The sequence below is a fragment of the Epinephelus fuscoguttatus genome, linkage group LG2, assembly GCF_011397635.1.
Source record: "Epinephelus fuscoguttatus linkage group LG2, E.fuscoguttatus.final_Chr_v1".
Classification (NCBI taxonomy): Eukaryota; Metazoa; Chordata; class Actinopteri; order Perciformes; family Serranidae; genus Epinephelus; species Epinephelus fuscoguttatus.
In genome coordinates this window covers 2,957,036-2,985,018 of record NC_064753.1, presented here as the reverse complement: position 1 = coordinate 2,985,018, position 27,983 = coordinate 2,957,036, and the positions used below count along the sequence as shown (strand labels likewise).

Below are 27,983 nucleotides of genomic sequence, written 5' to 3'. Positions count from 1 at the left end.
GTGGACTAATTAATTCATCCACTGTCAAACAGCCAAAAATATGGATTTATTTCCTAAAATAAGTTTTGAATTGATATCACAGTACAACATCACTCCCTCTCGTGTGATATTGCTTAATTAGAAAATCCATCTGTGAAAGATTGCATTAATGAGATGGAATTTAATTATGTTGGAATGTTCCATTCATTTTTTGTCTAAATGATGGTCCTTTTTTGTATTTTTTCTTTGTGTGTGTGTGTGTGTGTGTGTGTGTGTGTGTGTGTGTGTGTGTACTTCCATCAGTTATTTAAAAATCTATTTCAGATTTTTTCAGATATCTACATAGCAGTATGTGCTGAGCTTTATCACACTAGATTTGTACCCTTAGTGTGGGTGTTTGGTGGTGAATATCAGTGGCCTCACAAGGTGCCCCAAGGCACCAATCTCAAGTCAGTCTGTGCACTCTCAAATCCTAAACCTAAAAGCAGGGAAGGTGAATAAGCTGAGATGACCTCAGATCAGCATCCTTGGGCACTGTGAGCCCAGTCTGGCTGGAAAGACACTGAGCCTTGTACGGTGGTTGCAGGGGTGCCACCAGGAATTTTGAGCCCCATGAAAAAAAATCACACTGGGCCCCCCCTGCACAGCTATTGTCACAACATCTCTGTGACCTAACTGACCCATTAAAAGCTTTACATAACTCTAACTTTGAAGGCTTGCAACTGTCAACCTCTCATTTTATTCATCCTCATCATCTGCACTGTTAATGTCTTTCTCCGCATCCACACTTCTTCCTGACCAAACCTGAGGGGGCCCTGGCTCTGTAGGATGTACACAATGCATATGATATATGTTAAAATATGCCATATACCAATAAATTCACCACCACTAGATTACATACATTAGATACATGTTGTGTGTGTGTGTGTGTGTGTGTGTGTGTGTGTGTGTGTGTGTGTGTGTGTGTGCAATCTGCTCAAACAAATTGCCCTTCATGGAAATAATAAAGTCTGTATCTATAGATGTCATTTCACTGCCATAATTCAATCTAAATGAAAGCATCTCACTGGATTATTTTAATATTGCCTGTAACTTTAATACAGGCTGAGTTAGGCTACTTAATGTTTCCAACTGTCCAGCATCCAGTACAGACAGTTGTAGGCTGTTTGTTTCATAATAATCATTATGTGGAAAAATTATTTGTTTGAATTTCTGTTGTTAAAAAATATTTTTCATTTTCTTTTTTGTAATGGCAAGAAAGAGCAAGAGAGAGAGACAGAAATTCCCACAGACTCCCTGCAATGATGCTAACTGGCATGTCATTCAACACAATGTTGCTCAGCCTCTTCATTGGGATGGGGAGGGGTAAACTTATGGGGAGACAGGGCTGCTGCTTCTGACTCATCTGTTGTTGAGCCTGGTAAAAGGGGCAGGGACACAACTGATATATTATGAATATCTTGCTGAACATTTACCTGCACATATTACATGTAGGTTAAAAGAGAGTAAAATCTAGGCTAACATTAGTCTGTAGCTAGCTTATTTCACTATGGATATTAAGCTAACAGGTTAATTTCTACCACTCACAGACTATGGGCTATCCACCTTTCTTGGAGAAAACTGGTAACATAATGACACCCTGTCTTTTGCTTCTCCTGTCTCTCCTTTCTCTCTTTCCTTTTTTGAAAACCGGATTTTCTTTTAGTACTAGGTAGAATGATGATGACTGTAGCGTTATAGCGCAGCTGCTGACTACTACGAGGCATCATCACCGTCAGTGTGCTAAGGCAGGACCAAACCATTTTATGCAGATACAGGGGGGTGGTCAGTAAATATGGATGTTTACTTTTTGGTCAATGGGGATATTTAACTTTTGCTGCCAAAAACAAGTAAGAACAAAGAGATCACTAATTTTATTACTATATTTAAAAAAAAAATCTTAATGATGATGGTTTAATAATTTCATATTTTACCTATTTTTGGGGCCCCTGTCAGTCAGGGGCCCTTGGAATTGGCCTAACTTTTCCCCCCTATACGGCGTCACTGGGTGGATGCACTACCATCCATCTTGGAACGACAGTCTCTGTTTTCATCTCATCTCCCATCACAATTTAGAAATGGGTCTTCAGTCACACTGCTCTCCAGACGTTAACAATGCGCATATGCATATACAGTACAGGCCAAAAGTTTGGACACACCTTCTCATTCAATGCGTTTTCTTTATTTTCATGACTATTTACATTGTAGATTCTCACTGAAGGCATCAAAACTATGAATGAACACATGTGGAGTTATGTACTTAAGAAAAAAAGGTGAAATAACTGAAAACATGTTTTATATTCTAGTTTCTTCAAAATAGCCACCCTTTGCTCTGATTACTGCTTTGCACACTCTTGGCATTCTCTCCATGAGCTTCAAGAGGTAGTCACCTGAAATGGTTTCCACTTCACAGGTGTGCCTTATCAGGGTTAATTAGTGGAATTTCTTGCTTTATCAATGGGGTTGGGACCATCAGTTGTGTTGTGCAGAAGTCAGGTTAATACACAGCCGACAGCCCTATTTGACAACTGTTAAAATTCATATTATGGCAAGAACCAATCAGCTAACTAAAGAAAAACGAGTGGCCATCATTACTTTAAGAAATGAAGGTCAGTCAGTCCGGAAAATTGCAAAAACTTTAAATGTGTCCCCAAGTGGAGTCGCAAAACCATCAAGCGCTACAACGAAACTGGCACACATGAGGACCGACCCAGGAAAGGAAGACCAAGAGTCACCTCTGCTTCTGAGGATAAGTTCATCCGAGTCACCAGCCTCAGAAATCGCAAGTTAACAGCAGCTCAGATCAGAGACCAGATGAATGCCACACAGAGTTCTAGCAGCAGACCCATCTCTAGAACAACTGTTAAGAGGAGACTGCGAATCAGGCCTTCATGGTCAAATAGCTGCTAGGAAACCACTGCTAAGGAGAGGCAACAAGCAGAAGAGATTTGTTTGGGCCAAGAAACACAAGGAATGGACATTAGACCAGTGGAAATCTGTGCTTTGGTCTGATGAGTCCAAATTTGAGATCTTTGGTTCCAACCGCCGTGTCTTTGTGAGACGCAGAAAAGGTGAACGGATGGATTCCACATGCCTGGTTCCCACTGTGAAGCATGGAGGAGGGGGTGGTGTGGGGGTGTTTTGCTGGTGACACTGTTGGGGATTTATTCAAAATTGAAGGCACACTGAACCAGCATGGCTACCACAGCATCCTGCAGCGACATGCCATCCCATCCGGTTTGCGTTTAGTTGGACGATCATTTATTTTTCAACAGGACAATGACCCCAAACACACCTCCAGGCTGTGTAAAGGCTATTTGACCAAGAAGGAGAGTGATGGAGTGCTGCGGCAGATGACCTGGCCTCCACAGTCACCGGACCTGAACCCAATCGAGATGGTTTGGGGTGAGCTGGACCGCAGAGTGAAGGCAAAGGGGCCAACAAGTGCTAAACACCTCTGGGAACTCCTTCAAGACTGTTGGAAAACCATTTCAGGTGACTACCTCTTGAAGCTCATGGAGAGAATGCCAAGAGTGTGCAAAGCAGTAATCAGAGCAAAGGGTGGCTATTTTGAAGAAACTAGAATATAAAACATGTTTTCAGTTATTTCACCTTTTTTTGTTAAGTACATAACTCCACATGTGTTCATTCATAGTTTTGATGCCTTCAGTGAGAATCTACAATGTAAATAGTCATGAAAATAAAGAAAACGCATTGAATGAGAAGGTGTGTCCAAACTTTTGGCCTGTACTGTACATCAGCCCGTTAATGGTATTTGGGGCTGCTGGAAGTAATTACCTCCAGCCTCAGGGGAAACTATGGCACTTTGACTACCAGTAAGGGAAGACTGGTGTAGGGCTGGTGTGTGGGTGGATGAGTGGGTGGCAGTAGGTGGGAGGTTGGGGCATTGCTTTGAGCATTTTTTCACTGTGTACAAAACTGGCTCACAGTTGTAACTATAGTGTTGAGTAAATGTTGAGTAAATCTCATGTCACAAATTAAAAAAAAAAAAAAAGGGACAGGAAACAAGACTTGCTCCATATTCTCCCCTTTGACCCTCCATTCCCTTCCCGGAAATTTCCACCACTGTAAACTGAAATTTTACAATATTGTGGATAGCTGAAGTTAATTGCCTCACAGATGGTCAGTTTTGTTTTTAGGCAGAAAAAAAATGGTGGCCTCAAAAATAGTTTTTAAAAAAATTAGTTAACCAATTTTTAACCAGGTGAGATCAACAGCCTCTTTATCAAGGGAAACATGACTAACACAGCAGCATACAAAAAAGTTACCACCAAACCATTACACAATAAAAAACATAAAAGATATACAATAACATGAGAGATATTAGAACACCCATGCACTGACAAGAACCAACAGATTCATTTATCCTTCAATCAATCAATCAATCAATCAATCAATCAATCAATCAATCAATCAATCAATCAATCAATCAATCAGTCAGTCAATCAATTTCATTTATAAAGCCCAATATCACAAATCACAATTTGCCTCACAGGGCTTTACAGCATACAACATCCCTCTGTCCTTTGGACCCTCACAGCGGATAAGGAAAAACTCCCCAAAAAAAACCCTTTAACGGGGAAAAAAAACGGTAGAAACCTCAGGAAGAGCAACTGAGGAGGGATCCCTCTTCCAGGACGGACAGACGTGCAATAGATGTCGTACAGAACAGATCAGCATAATAAATGAACAGTAATCCTTGTACTTAGAGCTTTAAAATCAGGCAGAGACCAATTCACCTAATTTCAGTTACTCTTTTTGAAGGTCATGAGTGGAGTAGAGCACATAAAAGCTTTCTTTCCCAGCTCAGTCCGAGCACCAGGAACAGTCAAAAAAGTCTTGATCTCAGACTATAGCCACAGTCAGATCTCTGTTCAATCAAAGTACAAATGTATGACAGGGGTTTGCCCAGTATGGCTTTATAAATGAATAAATACCAGTGACTGAGCCCACAAAAAGTCAAAGATGGCCAACCAGCCCTGGAATAAATCACTGCACTATGATATGCAGTATCTGACATGTGCAAACATGTGCAGATGCACTCATTTTTCTTTCTTTTTATAATTCCTCCTCTTAGTTCCCATTTAGATATCAATAGCGTCTACTTGTGGTCCCCCGTTAACCCCCATGCAGCCGGGAGGCTGGGTAACTGTCCGGAAGAAGCGTAGTACCAAGCCGAAGCCCATTGTTCACCACCAGCCTGTTCATGTTTCCAACCGTTTTTCCCCACTCAGCGACACACCCGCTGAGGAGAAATCTCTGGTCACTGGCAGCTCTATTTTGAGAAACGTGAAGTTAGCAAAACCAGCGGCCATAGTCAAATGTATCCCTGGGGCCAGAGCGGGTGACATTGAGTCAAATTTAAAACCGCTGGCTAAGGCTAAACATAGATTTAATAAGATTATTATTCACGTTGGCGGCAATGACACCCGGTTACCCCAATCGCAGATCGCAAAAATTAATGTTGCCTCGGTGTGTGAATATGCTAAAACCATGTCGGACTCCGTAGTTTTCTCTGGACCCCTCCTAAATCAGACCACTGATGAGATGTTTAGCTGCATGTCATCATTTGCATGTCATCTGTCCAGGTGGTGTCCAGCAAATGACATAGGTTTTGTTAATCATTGGCAAACTTTCTGGGGAAAACCTGGTCTTAGTAGGAGAGACGGCATTCATCCTACTTTGCATGGAGCTGCTCTCATATCTAGAAACCTGGCCAAATTTATTAGTAATTCAAAACCCTGACAACCCAGAGTTGAGACCAGGAATCAGACTCGCAGTCTTTAATGTTTCTCTGAGCTTCTAGTGCAGTTACCCACCCATAGTTTTATACAAATGCGGTCTGTCTCCCGACCACCTAAATTATCTAAATCTAACATTAAACAGAGAGGAGTTGTGTATAACAACCTCATAAAAATTAAAACCTTTTCTGTGACAGAAAGACAAAAAAGGAGAATTAAATGGGGACTGTTAAATATCAGGTCTCTATCATCTAAAGCAGTGTTAGTAAACAAATTAATAACAGATAATCATATTGATTTACTCAGTCTTACTGAAACCTGGCTGTGTCAAGATGAATGTGTCAGTCTAAATGAATCCACTCCTCCCAGTCATAATAATACCCACATTCCTCGAGGCAGCGACCGAGGAGGGGGAGTTGCAGCCTTTAGTCTGTTAATCAGCCCTAAACTTAAACTAGATTATAATTACTTTGAAAGCCTTGTTCTTAGTCTTTTACATCCGACCTGGAAAACCTCGCAGCCGCTTTTATTTGTTATAGTGTACTGTGCTCCTGGCCCGTATTCTGAATTTGTATCTGAATTCTCAGAGTTTTTATCAGTTTAGTTCTTACACCCTTCAGTCAGGGTGTACATCAGTAGCGGCTTGCGGTGAAATTGGGTCGGAGGGCTAACGCATTAGGCCTATGGCCTATACTGATCAATAGTTCAGCTGCAGTAACAGTAACATGCAGTAACAGTAACATACAGTACCAGGTTACAGCAACAATGCACTACAACAAAACTAGAGAATTAGGCTAACTACAAAAATGTTCTGGAGAATTACGGCCTTTCTGGGATTCAAACAGGTTAATCACCAAGTCATTTGAGTCCGATGATTTTTGAATGAGGTCCAGCTCGATAGACAGCATTTAAAATAATCCACCTTGTTCAGCATGATGCTAACGCAATTTGCAAGACTCAACTCTCACTCTCCCACTACAGTAACAGCGGGCAGGCCCTCACTGTACTTCCACGCACTGTCATTGGCCAAAAGTCAGTGGCCGGGGCTGAATTAATTTAGCCCAACTGGACAGTAAATAAAGGGGGCTTGTCACAACACCTGTCACTCACGATGTTACAACAATGATTGGAAGCTGATTCCAGGAGTATGGGCTGTAAAAAATCAGCCCATTTAGATAAATCCTGCGTTTTTGTGACTATTTTAGTGCTGTTGCTGCTATAGGTTCCACCAAAAACAATCAGTTCTAAGTTCAATAACTAATATTTTAATATTTTCTTTAATTTAATAATTTTCTTGTCTTTATTGTAAGATAGGCAAGGCTTAGCCCTGCTAGCCCATTTATACCAGCCGTCTCTGGTATACATGAACCCACTCACTGTTTTAACCATACCCTCGAGCTAGCTCTGATGTATGGAATTGAAATTGAAAACCTAACAGTCTTTCCACAAATCCCTCTCTATCAGATCATCATTTAATAAATTTCGATTTCTTTCTACTCGATTACAAGCCACTCAGCAACAGTTCCTATACTAGATGTTTATCAGATAGTGCTGACACAAAATTTAAGGCAAAGATTCCATCAACGTTGAATTTAATACCTTCTGTAACAGAGGTTTTCCGTACCGAATTTAAACTCTCCCGAATTGATCATCTTGTTGATAGTGTTGCAGGCTCACTGTGAACAACACTCGACTCTGTAGCACCTCTTAAAAAGAAGTTAACAAAGCAAAGAAAGTCCGTTCCTTGGTACAACTCTCAAACCTGATAATTTAAACAAATATCGCAAAAATTTGAAAGGAATTGGCAATCAACCAAATTGGAAGAATCTTGCTTAGTCTGGGAAACGTATAGGAGGGGCCTCCCCAATGCCAGAGCAAACTATTACTCAGCTTTAATAGAAGAAAATAAGAACAACCCCAGGTTTCTTTTCAGCACTGTAGCCAGGCTGACTGAGAGTCACAGCTCTATTGTGCCTTGTATTCCTTTAGCCCTTAGCGGTAATGATTTTATGTGCTTTTTTAATGACAAAATTCTAATTCTAATTAGAGGCAAAATTCATGACCTCCTGCCCTCAAACACAGCTGTAAGACCTAATATATATTTAGATTGTTTCTCCCTGATTTCTCTTCAACAACTGACCGCAATGATTTCTTCATCTAAATCATTGTGTCTCTTAGACCCCATCCCAACTAGGCTACTTAAGGAAGTCTTACCTTTAGTTAACACTCACATATTAGACATGATCAATATATCTTTATTAACAGGCTATGTACCACAATCCTTTAAGGTAGCTGTAATTAAAACTCTTCTAAATAAACCCACCTTGGATCCAGAGGTGTTAGCCAACTATATCCTGATTTCTAATCTTTCCTTTCTTTTAAAGATCCTTGAGAAAGTAGTCGCAGACCAGCTGTGTGATTTTCTCCATGATAATAATTTATTGAAGGAATTTCAGTCAGGATTGAGAGTGCATCATAGTATTGAGACAGCACTAGTTAAAATTACAAATGATTTTCTGATCATTCAAGCGGCACAGTGCAGCAGTGAGAGCTCCACAGTTAAGTTTAACACGGACAATAAACAACTTTCTCCTTCTCTCTTTTGGTGTGTGTGTGAATGATTAAGGTGAGAAGCTGCCCATGTTACACTTCTTCACATCGCCCATGCCGTGAGTTGCACGTGTGTGTGTGTGTGTGTGTGTGTGTGTGCGTGCGCTGCTGATGTTGCACAATGTCAATCATGCGGTGTGGCAGTATTTTGACTAGATATTCTAGATTGCACTCACTTATTCACGAGTTAGGGTAGGATGGAGCGAGAGATTGACAGGCGGATTGGGGCAGCGTCAGCAGTGATGCAGGCGCTTAACCGGTCCATTGTGGTGAAGAGGGAGCTTAGCCAGAAAGCGAAGCTCTCGATTTACCGGTCGATCTACGTTCCAACCCTCACCTATGGTCAAGAGCTCTGGGTAGTGACCGAAAGAACGAGATCGCGAGTACAAGCGGCCGAAATGAGTTTCCTCCGCAGGGTGGCTGGGCTCAGCCTTAGAGATAGGGTGAGGAGCTCAGACATCCGGGAGGGACTCGGAGTAGAGCCGCTGCTCCTCCACATTGAGAGGAGCCAGTTGACGTGGTTTGGGCATCTAGTAAGGATGCCTTCCGGACGCCTGTTTTGGGCATGTTCAACCGGGAAGAGACCTCGGGGCCGCCCCAGGACACGCTGGAGGGATTACATCGCCCGGCTGGCCTGGGAACGCCTTGGGGTTCCCTTGGAAGAGCTGACGGAAGTGGCTGGGGAGAAGACTGTCTGGGCTTCTTTGCTGAGGCTGCTGCCCCCGCGACCCGGACCCAGATAAGCGGAGGACAACGAGTACGAGTACGAGTATTCTAGACTGACCGGCTGGTCGCAGGTCACGGCCAATCACGTGAAAACCAGCCCGATTCCGAGCACTGCCGATTAATCGGTGCAAGTCTACTTAGGTGACATCATTAGAAATCACTCTGTAAATTTCCATTGTTATGTGGATGATACACAATTGTATTTATTGATAAAGCCAGAAGAAACTGATCAATTAACTAAACTTCAAAAATGCCTTAAAGAGGCAACAGATAGCATATTTTCCTAAATATATCATTATGAAAATAATGTGAGTTGCACAGAGTAGTGGCCACAGTAAAATCAGACTATCAGCGTTTACATAGGTTACTTAGTAGCTGTGCAATAAGCTTCTGCCACCGGTGCCGAAATTTTGCAGAAAAAATCTGCTTTACAGCAGGAACGCGTCATGTATTGCGAAATTGGTCGGTCAGCCAATCAGGGACTGGAGTGAGTCCTTCGGAGGAGTTGGGCATGAGATAGTTGAGTCACGAGCACAATGGCAGATGGACAAAGTTTGGAGACGAGTGAAAAACAACCTAGCAAAAGAAAACAAGCTCCTCTGTCTGAGGAGGCAAAGAAGAGCAAAAAGGAGAGTGATAAAAGAAGAGGAAAAACAAGAGTAAACCTCAGTCAGGCGTTCAAGAGATGGAGGGAGCTCCATGACCAAAGAGGCTTCAAAACTGATGTCCAGCTGGCTTTATTTGTAATGGATTAGTAAGTAACATGGCTAAATGTTAGCTAGACGAGAGAGGACTGTACTGTCCTGGCCGCTAGTTAATTCCTAGCTGGCTAGCATCGCAAATCGCCACAACCAGGGACCGGGTAGGGAGTGTTGGTCGGCTGACATCCTCGTTGCCATTCTACGGCAGCCCTCGGACAGTGATACCCCCCTCCCTTCCTTCTGTTCTCTTCTCACGGAGGCAGCTATCGACGGACATCGCTCAGCAAAGTTACGCCCAGCTAAGTGAACACTGAACTTTGTTTCCCATTCAATTTGAGCTCCAACCGGCCGCATTGTTTCCATACGGTACTGTTTATTCTAGAATCAGGACTGTTTACATGTGCATATTGGTATAATTCCACTGTGTCTACTGTTGTTTGTACTGATACTGTACATATTGGTATAATTTACTGTGAGTTGTTTGTACTGGTACTGTGCATTCTGGTATAATTATTTGCATTACTATTTGTTTTTTCTTCAGATAAATCTGATAATTGTTGCTTGGTCTCTTTATTCATTTATTTAGTAGAGTGTCCACACACCTTCTCATTCTACATATACATAGAGGTATACCGGTGGCTTTACAGCCTACATTTTATTGATTATCTCTGATCCCCACAGTCAATTTGGTCGTTGTGACAGTATGACGCAACACCACTGACGCTAGGTGGCGCCAAGCTAAAAAAAAAAAAGAATCCTATCCGTTGCCTCTTTAAAGACATAAACACCTGCATGAGCACCAATTTCCTTATGTTAAATTCAGACAAAACTGAAGTTACTGTTCTTGGCCCCAAACAACTCAGAGACTCTCTATCTGATGATATAGTTTCTCTGGATGGCATTGCTCTGGCCTCTAGCACTACCATAAGAAACCTCGGAGTGATATTTGACCAAGATTTGTCTTTTAATTCCCATTTAAAACAAACCTCACGGACTGCGTTTTTTCATCTGCGTAATATTGCAAAAATTAGGCCTATCCTGACCCGAAAAGATGCAGAAAAATTGGTCCACGCTTTTGTTACCTCCAGGCTGGATTACTGTAACTCCCTATTACCAGGTAGCTCTAATAAGTCTTTAAAAACTCTCCAGTTAATTCAGAATGCAGCGGCATATGTACTAACAGGAACTAAGAAACGAGATCATATTTCTCCTGTTTTAGCTTCTCTGCACTGGCTCCCTGTAAAATCCAGATTTGAATTTAAAACTAGTCCATACCCATTGGTAGCTTTGTCACCTTCTACCTATGCCAATCCTCAATGCCTATGTGCAGTTTCACTTAGATTGACCACGTGGGACAGACAGAATGACTGACTGACAGAATGACACACTGACAGTTTCCGTGATTATGTACAGCATACCATACCATGACTTTGTCATACCAAAAATTAGAAAAAAACCAAAACATTCGGCCACAGGGGGAGTCACAGCGATCAGTTGCATTTTAGCCATTTTTAAGCATTTTTCTGGTGTTATAGCGCCACCCAGTTGCCAATTAGAGTTAAATTTCTCCAGTCACCTTGAGGCATCCTATTCTACATATCTACCAAGTTTAGCTCCCTAGCATTCCATCCTGCACTTACAAGACAGTTTGACCGTGAAGGTGCAAAGCTTTCCCAGGCCTGTACAATACTGATCTCAGACCAGACCTTGTGCTTTAGTCCTCTTCACTGCACCTATCTACATCATTGAGCTTACTCTGACCTGGGATGATGCTGTGGAGAAAGTCTAAGAACACAAGAGCCTAGTACGCTGAGCTGGCAGCAAATGTTAAGTATGGTGTCTAGAAAGTGAAGGTTTCCCCGTTGAAGTGGGCTGCAGGGCTTTGTGGGCAAGTTCTCTCAAAGCTGCTTCAGGAAATTGGATTTTGAGGCCAAACCCAATGTCATGCCATCAAAGCCTTCTCCAACACTGCTGAACAGGCAAGCTCATGGCTCTGGATTAAGAGGAAAGACACCACTTGGACCCCAAAATAACACTAACGACAGCAGGGATAGAAGGAGAAAAAGCCAAGGGGGCCACACCTAGGATGCCAGATGTTGGCTATGACATCTCTGGTTCGGTTGTGGGTTTATCATCGAAACACCAGTGAAAGAGAATGCCCAGACAAGGAGAATAGGAATAGGGCAAAATAAAAATAAAAAAGAAACAAAAAGTGTAAACCTAAAGAAATTACATTCCATCTCAATGTGCTGGCGTACTGCTGTAAGCATGTTGTATCATTTCCGGTGTTTCTGTGATAGCGTCTCTGTGCTGCTCTAGTGAACTCTTACCAGCTAGTTTTCTAATTTTTCTCACTTCGCAGACAGCATGCATACGTCTCGCCGACGTCGGCCTCAGATTGTGCGTCGGTATTCTACTCCTAACAGCTGTTGATGCGTCTGATAAGCATCGGCCCATAGCAGGGACATGGTTTGCCAGAGGGCGGGTTTATGTGCTCTATTTCAAAGTCGGAGATAGGTCGGCTGTGGATCGGCCCATTGCAATTCATCCAATTGGCGCCAACGGAACAAAGAGCTGGCGTTGAAGACGGAGGACACAGCCTCTCGTCAGTGTCAACTGGTCTTCAGGTAAGCCCACTTTAAGCTCACATAAAAATAGTTATTTTGTGAATATGACATTCAATAAAGTTGCTAGTTGCTAAGTCCCGACCGGGTGTGCTGGTGAAGGTAAAGAGGTCAGACACCGACTCCTAACAAGCTTGCTAGCTAGCTAGCGATTAGCAAACGCCATTGCTAGGTAGTTATAAGTCTTTCCAACACATGAAGAATCCCCTTCTGGATAATAAATTAATGTTGAATTCGAGAAATGGTCAGGTAACGTTAGTTAGCGTTAGCTGTTAGTATCCGGCTTCGGTGTTTGTACAGCTGCGGAGCTAGTGGTTAACTGGCAGCTGACGAAGGGAAGCGCTGGGTTTGTGCCTTTATTTAACATGGCCCGGTATAATAGTTTCTCATGGTTCGGTACTGGTTATGGGTTATTGTTGGCGTGTTCGTACTGGAAGTAAAGCTAATATCCGCCTCAGGGTGTGTTTTAGTGCACCGTCACTGGAAAGCGCAAGAGACTCCAGTTGTTTCTGTCATGACCCTCCATTTTACAGTCCCCCCTCCCTTCTCTGTACATCTGTGCGTTCATGAAGTCAAATCCGAACAGAATCGTGACTCGCGATGTTTATTTGCCTAAAAGCTCCACTCTGCCTCCGCCTCTCCTCCAGAGCGGTCTGGAGTTCGGCAGCTATGTGCGATCAAGCTCGGGCTGTGTGTGTGTGTTTTCTGGCTCCTATTTGCTACCAGCTGAGTACACCGGGTGCATTTATTAATTGGTTAACGATCACAAATCACCATGAATTCAAGCATGTTATGAATTCACTTAATACAATAACTTTTGTCTCTACCATCTGAATGAGACACATAACACGCTGTCTGCCACCAGCTTTGTGTGGAAATAGTTCAAAATATTAAACAATGAAGATGCAAACTGTGCGCTGCGCTGATGGATAAAATCCGCTGGATTTATGTTTGCTGCAACTTTTAGAATCTCAGATAAAATCCCAGGTGAAGCTCGGAGCTTAAAGATCACTGGATTTATACTTAATCCAAAACCTATCGGGATGAAATACTGCATGTTATGGATTTACCATGAGCTGGCTGTGGCACAAAGTGAACCTCACTGAAGAAAGACGCCAAATTCTCCAGGGAATGCATACAATTTTATTTTATGTTCATAATAATGTTGATTAATATTGAAATGGTGATCTTCTTCCTCAGTAATAATTATTAATATCAGCAGAAAATACACTAAAGTGTTGAGGTTGGGAACATACATACATACATACATCGGGATAGAGCACCTCTGTTTCCAGGATAGAAAATGTAATTTTCGGGAAAATATTAATCCACACACCTCCAAAAGGCTATTTATGGACTCTGTCAAACAACGAAGTACGAAATTGTGCAAAAATAACTACAGAAAATAACCATAAAACAGTACCGAACAAACAAACCAATGAACATAGTCGGGATCAGCACCTTGGACAGCGCATTAGCACCTTGGAAAGTACCGCGACATGAGTCTAATAGATATGGTGGAAATCTAACTTTACAGACTAACTTTAAAAGATGTCACCATTATTATTCTAATGAGCTATGTGTCTGTGGATATTAATTGAATAAAATATTGAAATTTTAATGAGAGTTTTTTTGATATTTATTTTAGGTAAATTAATTATTTTATTAATCAAATGATTAAAAATAATCCTCCGATTAGTTGATCAAATAATTTAAAAAAAATCATAAGGTGCAGCCCTATTCATGTGGTTCTTTGATCTTCTGAGTGGCTCCCTGTGGCTTTGACAAAAAATTATATGGAAATGACAAACACTGTCCACTTCCACCATCCTCGGGCTGTCAAACTGCCGTCCTGTCCTGCCAGTGAGGTGTGTGTGGATTCCCGGGAAATGTAATCAAGACCATTTCCGAAAATGTTTTATTTATTTATCTTTTTAAACACAGAACACATTAAAATATATTCAGAAAAAAATGTAGGGCGACAGTTTACTGTCATAAAACATGCAGCAGATATGTGTGTGCGTGTTGTGCGCCGGTAAAACACAACACAGACTATTAATAAACACAAAGCGCATATTCTAATTGACTGATCTTACTAGCCTACTATTTATTGCTTTGTTATTACGCGAGGCTCGCTCTGGCAGCCTCGGCTTGCACCAGCGGAGGAACCGCAGAATACAGGAGTGTGGATTAGTAAAGTGTCCTTTAAACATATTTTCTATCAGCAATTAAGTGTAAATATGTTAATGGCGTGCACGTGTGTGTCTCGCACACAGCTGAGGCGCACACACATCGCAAAACACCTTCATATATGTTGAACAGTCGTGCGCTGTCTTTAAACTTAATCTCACTAATAAGGAAAAAATGAATTATTATTAGAATTGTAAAGCCCGATAAATCTCTAAGTGCGCGCAGGATGGAATCACAGCTGTCAGATCGTCTTACACAGATCAGCCAGCATGACAACTGGAACAGCTGTAGTGTTTGTGTCTGTGTCTGTGTGTTTATCGGGATCCAGAAAAAACAAGGATTAAACAATTATGATTTCTAACATACAAAAGATATTATATCCGACCCCACGAGACCGGCACGACCCGGGGAGAAAAAGGTCTGTGTGCTTCTGTCAGAGCTGGTTGGATATACCAGAGTGTAATTTTGTGCACTTTCTCTGTTTCCTCCACCCACAATAGTGTTTGCGGGACAGAGGAGCGAGGATGGGGACTTGTTATAAGGATGAGGAGCACGGAGGGGACACGTAACTGCTCCTCAATCCACAATGAACAACCCGGGCTCCCCTGCAGACTGCGTCTTCCAGCAATCCAGACCCTGCTGCCTGTGTTCGTCTCCCGACCTGCCATATGTTTTCTGTTCTGTTTATCCTTTTTGTGCTGGGGCTCTTTTGGATATGCTGCTGGAAATAAATTTATGATCATGAACTTGAATCGTACCTGTCTCTTTATTTTATCCACACACAATATTACAAAGCTATTTAGTGGTCAAGCATATTGTTTTTTTGTTATGATACTGCCATATTCCTATCACATTTTAAGTAAATACATGTTAATTTCGACTATGGATATGGAGATATTTATACTAATTGAATGATCCGACCTAAATAAAGGTCGTATAAAAGCTGTAGAGGGGCTGCGCTGAGCATCTTTGATTCATCGTCCAAACATCGTCTGGAGGGCATTTTTTACCAAATGCCGATGTCTCGGCGACGTCTTCCCAATGAGCAAATGCTCTCCATAATACGTCTTGCCGGTGCAACTTTACTCATCGTGCCGACGTCGGCGAGACGTATGCGTGCTGTCTGGGTTCAGCTGCTAAACATTTACTTCACGTTTTAACCCACATTAGTTTCATTTAAGCACTCATAGCTCTTCCCTTTTTTCAGCAACTTTCTTGCTAATCTTAGCTGTTGTTTACACGCTATTAGCCTTGTTAGCTACGTTAGCTTAACAATTGCTATGGCTTCTTCTGCTCTCTCTTGCTCGGTGTGCCAGATGTTTAGCTATTCCTCTGCCTCTTTAGCGACAGTAGTACACCGTACATGTAACAAATGTAAATTCTTTGCTGCATTGGAAGTGAGGCTTAGTGAATTGGAAGCATGGCTACACTGAAAAAAGTGATTTTGACCCCTAGTAAATGTTACTTATATTAATTAAGCATATTTTAATAGAAATAGTTGTGTTATTTAACTCCACTTATAAAATATAAGTAATTTCAACCTATATTGTCAAAAATATGACTATCGTATTTTATTTAATTAAATGTAGCTCGAAAAAATTAACCAAATTGCGCATACCATCCGGTTTGGATTTTGAAGTTTGCGCATGCGCAAGAACATACCGGATTTTGGGGTGCAGGTCAGTTACTCACTCTGGAGTCTGGACACCCTGCAGGTGCATGTTGCTCTCATTACAAGCTGAATTCCGAATTGTTTGGGTAAGTCTTTAATAATCATTGGTATGTCGTAGTTTAACTTTCACCGTGTAAGCCCTATTTACTTTATTCAAATGATTATATACTCAAGTAGTTACAGCTATGGGCCTCTTTAATTCGGGTGGTTAAGCTAGCCATGTGAGGATGTGTTAGCTTGTTAATGCTCCTGATATTAGATTGTCCATGTGGCTAAACATGAATCAACTCGGCTCCGGGCGGGGTATCAGAAATGGTGAGTTACGTTTAACTTGAGTCGGTTGGACTTTGATTCGGTTAAGGGACTTGTGTGTGGAGGGGCGGCCGCCGCCGCCGAGGAGCAGGAGGAGGAGGAGGAGGCAGTGGCTAAGGCTAAGGCTGCGGTCCACCATACACACCGTGTCGTGTGTGGCGACCGGCACAGGCAGCAGGTGTGTGTGTGTGTGTGCCATAGGTGTGTGCGCGGCCGTTACCTCCTCCACGTCGGTCTCTCAGTGAACTACGTCCGACTCATATGCTGTCCGGTCCCACAGCTCACTCATTTTGTATGTTTCTGCATTTATCTTCGGTTTACCACTGAGGCGGACTCGTTCTACATGATCAATGTTTTTAAAAATAACGGTGTCTGGATAGCTCCTGTTAATACTGGCATGCAGAAGTTTTATGACATGGTGATACTGTGTTTAGTCAGACATGCCATGCAGCAGGGGACATGACATTTATTACAACTATATAAAAAAAACCTTAATTTTAAATAAACGTCTTGTGAGCATCTGCTCATTGTACAGTAAATATGTTCTCCAGAAAGGATGAAACAACTGCAGTTCCAACAACATGATATTATTTGAACATGGGACTTTATTTACTATATTTACTATCAACGAATTTCTTTAAATTCATCATTAAAAATGTTAATTTTTTAAATTAATAATTTATGCAATATCTGAATGCTGTGAAGTGATCTATAATCATTTATAAGAAGTATAGCACATAGAAAGTAATCTAGTAGTGAATAAATAACATAGCATCTCTTTTCTCTCCCTAACTCTACTCTGTCATCTGATGTATAATTCAGTCATGCTGAGGCACAGTTGAGATGTAGACTTTTTTACTCATGATTTTGTACTCAATAATAAGCTTAACATTTCTTTACAGACACAATGTTGATAACATGTTTTTTATATTGTGTTTATACTTGGCAGGTTTATCACATCTGATTTTCAACCAAGCTTCGGACCTTTATATTCTTTAGGTAAGTACATTTAACAAATAGATTCCTTACTGCCATGTTAATCTTGGAAGTGATGCAATGATCAGTTTAAATTTAACATTAATTTCATCAATAAAACTGCCAATTGTGCCAAGGGAATATAATCAAATTTAGGTGTGTGTAAGTGTGTGGCATGTCTCTCAAGGTCTCACCATGGTCATTAGCAAAGGATGGGTCAAACTAAGAATGCTGTGCCTTTTAAAAGTGTTCATAAAATCATCAGCAGGTTGCCAATAAGGTGTACTCATGATTTCCCATACACATGTAGTGGTTTTAAGTGCCTGTACTGTATGATTCTATGTCATTGCTTTTCCTATGGGACAGTAACACCATATTAGCATGTTTGAACAGCCTTACTCTCTTTTGGGAAAAAGGATTTTAATATTACATTCCCTCACATTAAGTATTTTCAAGGTACAAGTTACAAACTTACAAAGTATTTTTTTCTCTGGATGTAAGGTTTTTGGTGACACGGTGACTGTAAAACACTTAAAGTAATGTTTGATTATCTGTCTTTTTTTCTTCTCCACTTTCCTGTATTTATTTGTCTAGTTTATGTGGCAATGTAAAGACTGTGGTGCTGAAGTGTCTAGACGCTCAGAACTTCTTAAACATTACAGAGAAAGACATAGTCATTTTGGGCATGGCCATCATATTAAGTGTATACATCCAGATTGTCCATGCATCTTTAAGACTTGGAATTCACTTTTGACACACCTGTCAAGGAGTCATAGCAATGCCTTAAAGCACTCTGACAAATTTATATTTTCCTGCCAACTGTGTGGCTTTAGTGAACTTGGAACTGAGCGTGATTATTTTGTACATGTAAACCATCATCTAAAAAACAATGAGACAGTCAATTGTATGTTTAAAGGCTGTGAATACAAAACCAACGTATATAGTACATTCAAGTCTCACAAAAGTCGGAAGCACAGCTTGCATTCATTTGTAGATTTTAAGGATGGTGTAGTCCATGGACTTTCTGTGACTGAAACTGCAGAGCCTGGTGGTTCAGACAATGAGGAATGCTGTGACAACAGCCAATCTGATGTTGATTTGAATACAACAAAGGATCAGACAGATATAATTGAACAAAAACTTGCAGCATTATTATTAAAACTAGAAAATATTTTTCATGTGCCAAGTGCTGCAATTGATGAATTGCTGGAAGAACTTCAGTACTTGTTGAGCACAGCATCTCTGTGTAGTACAACAGATGTGATACAAGACACGCTCAGTAGTTACAGCCTGCAAGTTGATCAAACTTTCATTAAAGAACTTGCATCCACTCTCTGTGTATCTAATCCCATATGCAAGTCAATTGGTAAAGGTTGTCCCTTGGCAACATCGTTTAAGCGCAAAAAATACTACAAGGACAATTTCAAAGTTGTAGAGCCCATAGAATATATATTGGATGAAAAAGGCAAAAGAACACTGCAATATGTTCCAGTATTAAAAGTTCTGCACCAGCTTTTCGCAGACTGTCACATTCTTAATAAAGTATTAGACAGTAGTCTCACATCAGAGGAAAAAGGAACAGAAGTGATATACAGGTCTTACCAAGATGGTTTGTTCTTTAAAGAAAACAGCTTTTTATCAGGAGGCCAATTGAGAGTGTTACTTAATTTGATGATTTTGAGATTTGTAATCCGCTCGGCACATCTTGCAAAAAACATAAAATCTGTGCTGTTTATTGGACTCTCAGCAATTTACCGCCTGGTTCCCATTCCTCATTGTCTTCCATTCATTTGGCTTTACTGTGCAGGTCTGAAGACGTCAGGAGTTACGGTTATGAAAAGGTCCTAGAGCCCTTGTTGAGGGATCTTGTAACTTTAGAAAGTCATGGTATTTTTATTGCACAGCTAGCTGATCTTGTTAAGGGCACAATACAGTGTGTTATAGCAGATAACTTGGGAGCGAATGGAATTGCTGGATTGACAGAGAATTTTGTAGGTGAATACATTTGCCGTTTTTGTTTGGCCCAGAAGTCTGAAATTCAGCAGAAAGAAGTGAGTTCAGATGCGTTTACTCTCAGAAGCAAAGAGACACATGAAACGCATGTTAGTTCAGCACAGGGCAATGTGAAACCATGTTATGGTGTTAAAAGGCCGTGTGTTCTCTCTGCACATCTTTCTCATTTCAACGTTTGCACTGGCTACCCACCAGATGTTGCACATGACATCTTTGAAGGCATAGTACCAGTTGAGTTGGCACGTTGTCTGAATCATTTAATGTCCAAAAAATATTTCACACTGGACAGTCTCAATGAGTCCATTTTGAAATTTCCTTACAAATGGACAGACAAGAGTAATCGTCCACATTCTATTCCAAAGGCCTTCATGCAGAACAATACTATTGGAGGGAACGCTCATGAAAATTGGAGTCTCTTGCATTTTCTCCCATTTTTGGTTGGACAGTTAGTGCCCTCAAATGAGCCAGCCTGGCAGGTCATTTTGGACCTGAGGGATATTGTGGATTTAGTTGTTGCACCAGTACATACTGCGCAATTACTTGCTTTCCTTGAGGAAAGAATCTGTGATCACAGATGCAGGCTACAAGAGGTGTTTCCAGGTATAAAACTTTTACCAAAACATCATTTCGTCGAACAGTATCCACAGATGATTCGATTTTTTGGTCCGCTCGTTTGTCTGTGGACAATGAGATTTGAAGCAAAGCATAGTTTTTTTAAACAGGTCATTCGTCACACATGCTGCTTCAAAAACATACTCTTATCCCTGGCGGTGAAACATCAGTTCATGATGGCATATTACTTGGAGTCAAACACAACCAAAAAATGCAGCTTGACTGTCTCAGCTGTCTCAACTGTCTCTGTTGACATGTTGCATCAGGACGTACAGAAAGTTTTGAAACTAAAATACCCTGATATTGCACACATTCAGCTCACTAAGACTGCATCTGTCAATGGAGTGACATACAAAGAGGGCATGGTTGTTGTTTGTGACTCTACCGGTGGCTTGCCAGACTTTGCAGAAGTTGTCCAGATGGTTGTTTTGGAGGGAAACTTGAGTTTCATTGTCAAAGAGTTTGGTGCTTGGTATATGGAGCATTTTAGGGCATTTGAGTTGTGTCCAACTTCTCAAGTCTCCCTCATTCAACTTGGTGCCCTTGTGAACCAGTACCCCTTGGCAGATTACAGGATTGGAGGCAGCCGAATGGTGACACTTACAAGATTCATACATATACAAGGTCAGATCACACTAAATCATGTTGTGCTTATGTGTTCTTCTGTTTATTCATTTTTTAATATTTGTTTATTTTTCTTTTTCATATTTAGATTGAAGAATGGCAGAGCCCATGAAGCTGAGAGTCATCGTAGAAGAGGATGACTACAGAAGAATTGATCTCCGCTCGGGAAAGCCAGAGACTTTAATGGACTTGCACAAAACAATTTGTGATGCATTTGGAAGCTTGTGTACATGCAAAATTGTTTGGATATGAATCCCATTTCAAGGCCGAACTCTCCAAGCACTGCTGGATCATCTGCAAGCCCATCAAGCATTCACACACCTCAGAGTGTGTCCTCATTGTCTTCATCTGACTCCGACACCACCATTCTTTCCCATTCAGACAGTGAGCTGAGAACGTGTGCATGGCCCCGTGACTTCACCATTCCTCACTTCCCATACGATGTGGAGGTTCAGCTTCAGCGGGAAAATGAGATATTCAGAGAAATTGGCACAAGTCTGAAGATTCCACAAGGGTTGAAGCCCGACATCCTAGACAAACTGGCTGAAGAAATTTTCCAGTATACAGCATATCCACAAAATCACCAGATAGATGATGTAGCAGGGGCGCTCATCCAAAAATTTCCCTGTTTGCGAGATCTGTCTGCCACTGGATACTACAGCTGGATGATTAGCCTGAAATACAAAGTGGCTAATTACTGGACAAAGATGTGGAACATTGGATGTCCTGAAGTGACTGTTAATGCATTGAAAAATAAATCAAGAGATGAATGCTTCCCAGCCAAAAATGTAAAGAAAGCTAAAAAGGCAGAGGTCAACTATTGTCCTTCACACCCCACCGGCGAAACAGATGACAGTCTGGAAAACTTGCGAGTTGAACTTTTGACTGATGTCAGACAAAGAAGCAGGGCATCACATGTAAGAGAGAAGATGTCTAAAACTTTCTCCTACCAAAGAAAAGAAGTGGTGCATGGAAGTCCAGGTGCTGGAGAGATGAAAGTGAGGTGGCCTGCACTTTTCCATATTAATGAGGTAAATACATGTTTGCTTCCATCCAGTGTACCTCTTTTTATTGTGCATTTCCACTATGTGTTATGATTTCACTATGTGTATTACAAGAATCACCATTACGTAAATAACTGAGCACAGTGTTCTTTGTCTTCTGCCACTTTTTTTATGTGCAACAGATAAATGCTGAATTTCAGCGAATTACAACACATCCACTCGAGACGACCTTCATGGCACGGTTGGACAGTCTTCAGCCTCAGCTGACATCAGTTTTCCAGAAAAAGGGAGGTGTCACTGACCAGAAACTAGCCAAACATCTGCAGATCTTACAAGAGGTAACTGTTCATTCATTGTTGTCTATATGTGTGCTTTAATATATTCTGTTTCAGTAAAGCCTGGATCATTAATGTAAGACACATTTCCAAAGAAATATTTTACATGTTTACATGTTATGGTAGCAAAACCAGCCCTGTTTTCTCTGGTGGGACAGTTAATGTACACCACCTGCACTGAGCAAGATTTTTGACCATGCTTAGCACAGCGCTTTCATCCTATACATCCATACATGTCACATATTGTAACCACACCACAATTATTTTGTAATCAAAGGAATAAGGTTATTTATAGTATAACCGTGGGTTGAAATGTTCAAATATTTTTGTAATTACTTTAGTGCCTGGAAATGTTTTTAATCAGTGGAATCTCTTCACACAGGCTACAAGTGATGCTCATTCAAAAAGGGCAGCAGTCCTTAGAGCACTTTGCCTCTACCTTGGTGAGGATGATGGACATCTGATCCATGAGTATATGGTAAGTTTAATGTTCTGAATGTAACTCGTATTTAAGATTTTGAAGTTGTTTGTCCTGTAGTTTTGGCTCCCCACTGGGTCTCTTCAGTGTACAGCAGAGGTGTCTGTTGTGTTTAAAAGAATAATTTGCTGTTACAGTGCACCATTATAGAATCTTTGACATGTAGTGATGTTTCTTGTGCTGCTTTACCTGTCCAAGTCAGTATAGTACAATGTTTTGTTCCTGTTGCTTATATGATAGAGCAAGGCAAAGAGTCAAAGCACAAAAGCACACCTTGGAACACACAGTGCCCATAAAACACTTGATGCACAAATGGACAGTGCCCTGATTAAAATCTGAAAATGTCATGCAGATGTACAATGTATGGTAAAAAATAATGTTTATTTGTGGCAAAGCATTCTAATGTTTCCCTTTTCTCCTATTTACTTAAAATATGCAGGACATCGAAGGAAATGCCATCCCGACAGACATGCAGAAGTGGGCCATGGGCATTTACGTCATTGGCAAGGAAAATGGAGATCCTGGACATCATGATGACATCGGAATTTCTGTTGATGGAGCCATCATCCTGGACAACATTGGATCTGCAGCCCAGGCTTGCGCAGTGATGCTTGGAGTGATCTACACATTGAACCTGGCCTACCCCAAGGAACTGAGACACTATTACGAATTCATTCAAAAAGTACTCATGGGAATGGATGGGGAAGAGCTTTCCCCCAAAGTCCTTGGACTAAAGAACAAAATCGGTGTTGGACTGTAGAAATTCTTCGGCCACAGTTTTGTTTGGTGTTTTTGTGAATTGTGGAATGAATGGTTAATGTGATCTCAAAAGCAGCATCACTAAGAGTTCCACACAGATGAGAAATGCTTTTGTAGAGAACAGAAGTATTCACGCAGCCAGTGGTGAGGACAACAAACAAACTAATTTACTGGTAGTTATATGTGTTAGGGCAGTAATGAAGGATCGCCTCTTGTCTGTTTCAGGCCAACATCCAAGAGAGTGACAGGATATGCACTTAAATGAATCTTATACTCAACAAAGCCACTTGTTTAATTATCAGTTCAATTGCCTCAGTGAAACATTGCCTTTCGATAATATTGTCATTTCAGAGTCAGGCAACCTGTGTTTTGTTTTCCTGATGTGGCCCACTGTGTATGGTTTGGGTTTTGAATGTTGCTGAAAGTTTTGTTTTTCTCTGGGTATTGTTCTCAATTGGAGGCATAGGTATATTTTTGCAAAAAAGCTGTAAAGTAAGCTCTATAAAGGGTAACTACCACTTTACATGTAAAAGGGATAGAACTATTCTGCTGCCTAGTCTCTGATCAGGACACTACACAAAAGTGTCAGAGTTTATATTGTTCATTCCATCCTTATGGTTATGGTTATGGTTGACAGTATCTGATTAGCGGGTTTCTGCTTCCTTGTGTTTGATCTCTTTAGTAGAGGCTTTTAAAATGTAAGGGTTAAAAGCTAAAACAAGTATTGTTGTTTATGCACTTTGCATTTCACAGGTTCTTGTCTTATAAGAAGTATTGTACATGTTGAGGGCAAGCGTTGCCTTCTGTCTTGTCGCATATCAGGAGACTTCCCTTAACATGTGTCAGTTGTATTTTACAGTTTTTCATGTTAGAAAAATATTCTTGGGTCATTAGACTGCTCTGATGTGAGATGTTAAATATTTGTACCATATTAAAGTTGGTTGTCTAAACACATTTTGTGGTTCTGTGTGATGTATGATAGCTAAAAATTTCATTAGAATCAACTTAATAAAAAATAGATAGTATTTAAACAATTTAATTGATTTGAAAGTGCACAAAAAAATTAAAAAAGCATACTTAATTTATTTAAGAACATTTAAAATGGGTTTAATTGGATTTACTAAGGAAATTTGAGTAAAATCTACTCTAAAGCGAGGTGTTACATAATATAATTTATTTGAATTTACTTAAAATTTATTAGTTCAGTCAACATAATAAAAATATCTAGCTTCAGATAAAATTATTTCGTGCAACCACTTGACATAATAAAATTATGTTCATTCAACAAAACATTTTTTTCAGTGTACACACCATGGAAAATCATTCTGTAGCGCGGTAGTTTGGCAGCCCCTGTAGCCGGAGCGGAGCCACATAGCGTAGCCTCTGCTAGCCGTCCACCGGTAACCCCAATGTAGCCGGGAGGCTGGGTAACTGTCCGAGAGAAGTGTAGCACTAAGCCGAAGCCCATGGTTCACCACCAGCCTCTTCACGTTTCCAACCGTTTTTCCCCACTCAGTAGCTATGTTTACATGCACAAAATTTCTTAGTCAGATTAAAAACTTGAGGGATTGGAAATTCCGAATCCACTGTTTAATGGGCGCTAAATCAAATAATCTGATCATGGCGTGTGTATACATGCACCAAGCTTTATTCAAAATAGCAGCATTTTGACATGCACAGAGTTGTCTAATTTTATATATTTATATTTTATTTAGCACTTTTCCCTGTTCTCTTTATACATCCAAGGCTTTTCCCTGCACTTAAAACTCAGTACTGGACCTGCACCAGGTTCTGAAAGCTGCACTTTTGTTTGTATTGTTCTCCATGATCAAGCTATGGGCTCAGCAATGCATACTGCTCCTGCATTACAGGAGGAGAGAGTGGTGGGAAATGAACATCCCTCCAAGTTTTGTGCTGCCTCCAAGTTTAGTGCTGCTGCCCGCTCCTCCACCAAAGACCAGAAGCCAGTGGATGAAGGCTAGAAGTAAAGACTGGTGGGAGCGGGTGGTGTGTATCGGCAACAGACCAGTTCAGCTTCAACCTCGCCATGTTCACAGCTTGCCACAAAACAATGCAACAGCGGAAATGCGTCACATTGACATAGGGCACACATACGCAGTGAGGTTAATTTTACGCCAAACAGAAGTCATGATCGGAATAAGTGTGTTCATGGATGCGGTTCAGAATAAGGATCGGCATAAACCATCCCTCTCGATCGGAACACAATTTCTTTCCGAATGAGCCGAATCGGATCAAAATCTTCCAATTGACGTGTTTACATGAAACATTTTTATTCTGATCAGCCCTTTATTCTGAATATTTGTGTCCATGTAAACATAGCTAGCAGTGTTTCCCTAGCAAATTTTTCAGGCCCAGTGGCAAGCTCCAGTTGGGGGACAAATTTAGCGTAGGGTCTGAGGGTCCTCTCCCAGGAAATTTTGAGCATCAAACATTTCACAGACAACAAAAAAAGGCACAATCTGGGACCAATACAGTAGGTAATTAAACAAAGTGCTCCCCGGGTCATGAAAAACTCTGGTGATTGGCAGCTCTATTCTGAGAAATGTGAAGTTAGCAACACCAGCGACCATAGTCAAATGTATCCCTGGGGCCAAAGCGGGCGACACTGAATCAAATTGGCTGAAACTGGCTAAGGCTAAACGTAGATTTAGTAAGATGTGGGCTTCTTCAGACAAAGAGAGCTATTTCTCACCTCAGTGAGACCAGTCGTCAAACTTGATTGGACAGGAATTTTACAGTGACATGTGACTGTGATGTCACCAGGCAACTGTAGAAAGTCTGTTCCCTTCAGACAGTCTTCCTCTTGCTTCTGAGTTGTCGACCAGCTCACACCACCTCTGGCTCCTGGGCTTTTGGCCAGCCCAGATAGACCTCTCTTCCTCCTGGGCTCTGACCAACTCAGAGCACATTGCTTCAAACCACTAAAGGGAGGGCAATTGCTCACAGACTCTCTTCCTCCTGGACCATGACTTGCCCATGCTCAAGGCAGAGGCAAACCTGAACCAGGAAGATAGAGGTGCAAACACAAGGTTTGCAACTAACTTTCCAGCAACAAGGAGAACCAAGTTGAGTTAGTACCCCAACGTCTAACTCTGCACAGACCCTGAGCAACCAGCTTCCTCGGATCTGCACCTTCAGAACAAGGACACAACAAAGACAAAATCTGGAACCACAGCGCTTTACAATCTTCTTCTGCCGGCTAACAAAAGCAGCACACCACAAAGCGACTCTTTCTTCCATCCATTCAAGGATCGATAATTTAACAACTGGGCATAGTTTTATCACAGCAGTACAGGCTAAGCAAGACTGTTAAACTTGTTGAATGTGATTTAATGCTGTTTACCGAGTTATTGTTGTGATTGTGTAGCAAGTGGAGGTTAGGAATGAGTGTGTTGCCGAACAACACCAACTGGGGAATTTTGCCCCAAGAAGTAGTTACTATTTTGAGGGAGGCTAAAGGTCACACAGGTTTGGATCACCACTGGGCAGGAGATAGTGTTCAAGGTATAAAAATATTCTTTATTACACAGATTATTATTAAAAAGTCTCAGAATTACCAATCTGTACCACAACGAAATACTGGGCCAAAAGGGGAATGGACACGGCTGGAGCTTACTGCAGTGGCCCGAAACCAATGAGGGAGGAGAAAAAACACTAAGCTATCACCCGTGACACTGCACACACGCACGCTGAGGAGAAGTGAAGAACCTGCCACCAGGGATTGGGGCGCTGCTCGGGGCCCATAGCACCTGTCCACAGGGAGAGAGGGAAAAATAAAATGGCCTCACAGTATGACTGGTCTTACAACACGCGTGCGCGCGCGCGCGCGCACACACACACACACACACACACACACACACACACACACACACACACACACACACACACCAAAAACAATACAGTAATATGGAAAATAACAAAAATAACAAAAAAGGAATTAAATCTTCAAATAACAAAAACAATGAGAAATACAAAAGAAATCAGACTGAAATTAATCAATGTTCAAATTAATTAATCAGTCATTTTAATCATGAATCAATAAACAAAATCAACAGCAGGACCCCAGAAACCCAGGAGACCAGTTAGGCCTCCACCAGCAGCTCAGTGATGAGCAAGCGTCTTGCAGTGTTATGTGCTGAGGGTTCTGGCCCCACCTTAACCCAGAAAAACCAAAACAACAACATAATCAAATGTTAAATGACACTAAAATATCAGAACCAAAAACAATACCAAAACAATAGAGCCAAACCAATAAAGCCAAAACAGCAGCGTCATCCAGGGAGCTGTGGCGATGAATTAATATTTAAATGGACCTCACCGGTGCAGTGTCACAGCAGGCCAGGCAGCGGAGTTATTTCCACGGCTTCTGCCTGAACCAAACTGTGGCACAGAATGTTAACAATTAGCCAGGAGTGGAGCAACGAGTAAGAAGGAAAAAGAGAGCGGACAATGCCAACTTACCACGAAGATGCACTACCACACCAGGAGGGCTTCCAGCGGGGCAACCTGGCCCCACGGCAATAGTAGTCTGCCACACTGCAGTAAAG

The 27,983-nt window shown here is 41.3% G+C and overlaps 1 protein-coding gene across 4 annotated transcripts; it reads left to right on the top strand.

Annotated features, from left to right (window-relative positions):
- The first annotated feature begins 14,823 nt into the window (after positions 1 to 14,823).
- On the top strand, positions 14,824 to 24,407 carry LOC125905260 (uncharacterized). Of its 4 annotated transcripts, none has more exons than XM_049603187.1 (8): positions 14,824 to 16,005; positions 16,221 to 16,389; positions 17,565 to 17,614; positions 20,770 to 20,839; positions 20,928 to 21,870; positions 22,026 to 22,181; positions 22,561 to 22,656; positions 23,096 to 24,407. In XM_049603187.1, the coding sequence occupies exons 5-8, from the start codon at positions 21,070 to 21,072 to the stop codon at positions 23,414 to 23,416; spliced, it is 1,374 nt and encodes a 457-aa protein (XP_049459144.1). In that variant the 5' UTR covers positions 14,824 to 16,005; positions 16,221 to 16,389; positions 17,565 to 17,614; positions 20,770 to 20,839; positions 20,928 to 21,069; the 3' UTR covers positions 23,417 to 24,407. The 4 variants fall into 4 exon arrangements, with proteins under 4 accessions (XP_049459144.1, XP_049459121.1, XP_049459137.1 ...); XM_049603164.1 differs by having other exon boundaries at positions 16,221 to 16,618; positions 18,185 to 20,839; XM_049603180.1 differs by lacking the exon at positions 20,770 to 20,839.
- Positions 24,408 to 27,983: the final 3,576 nt, after the last annotated feature.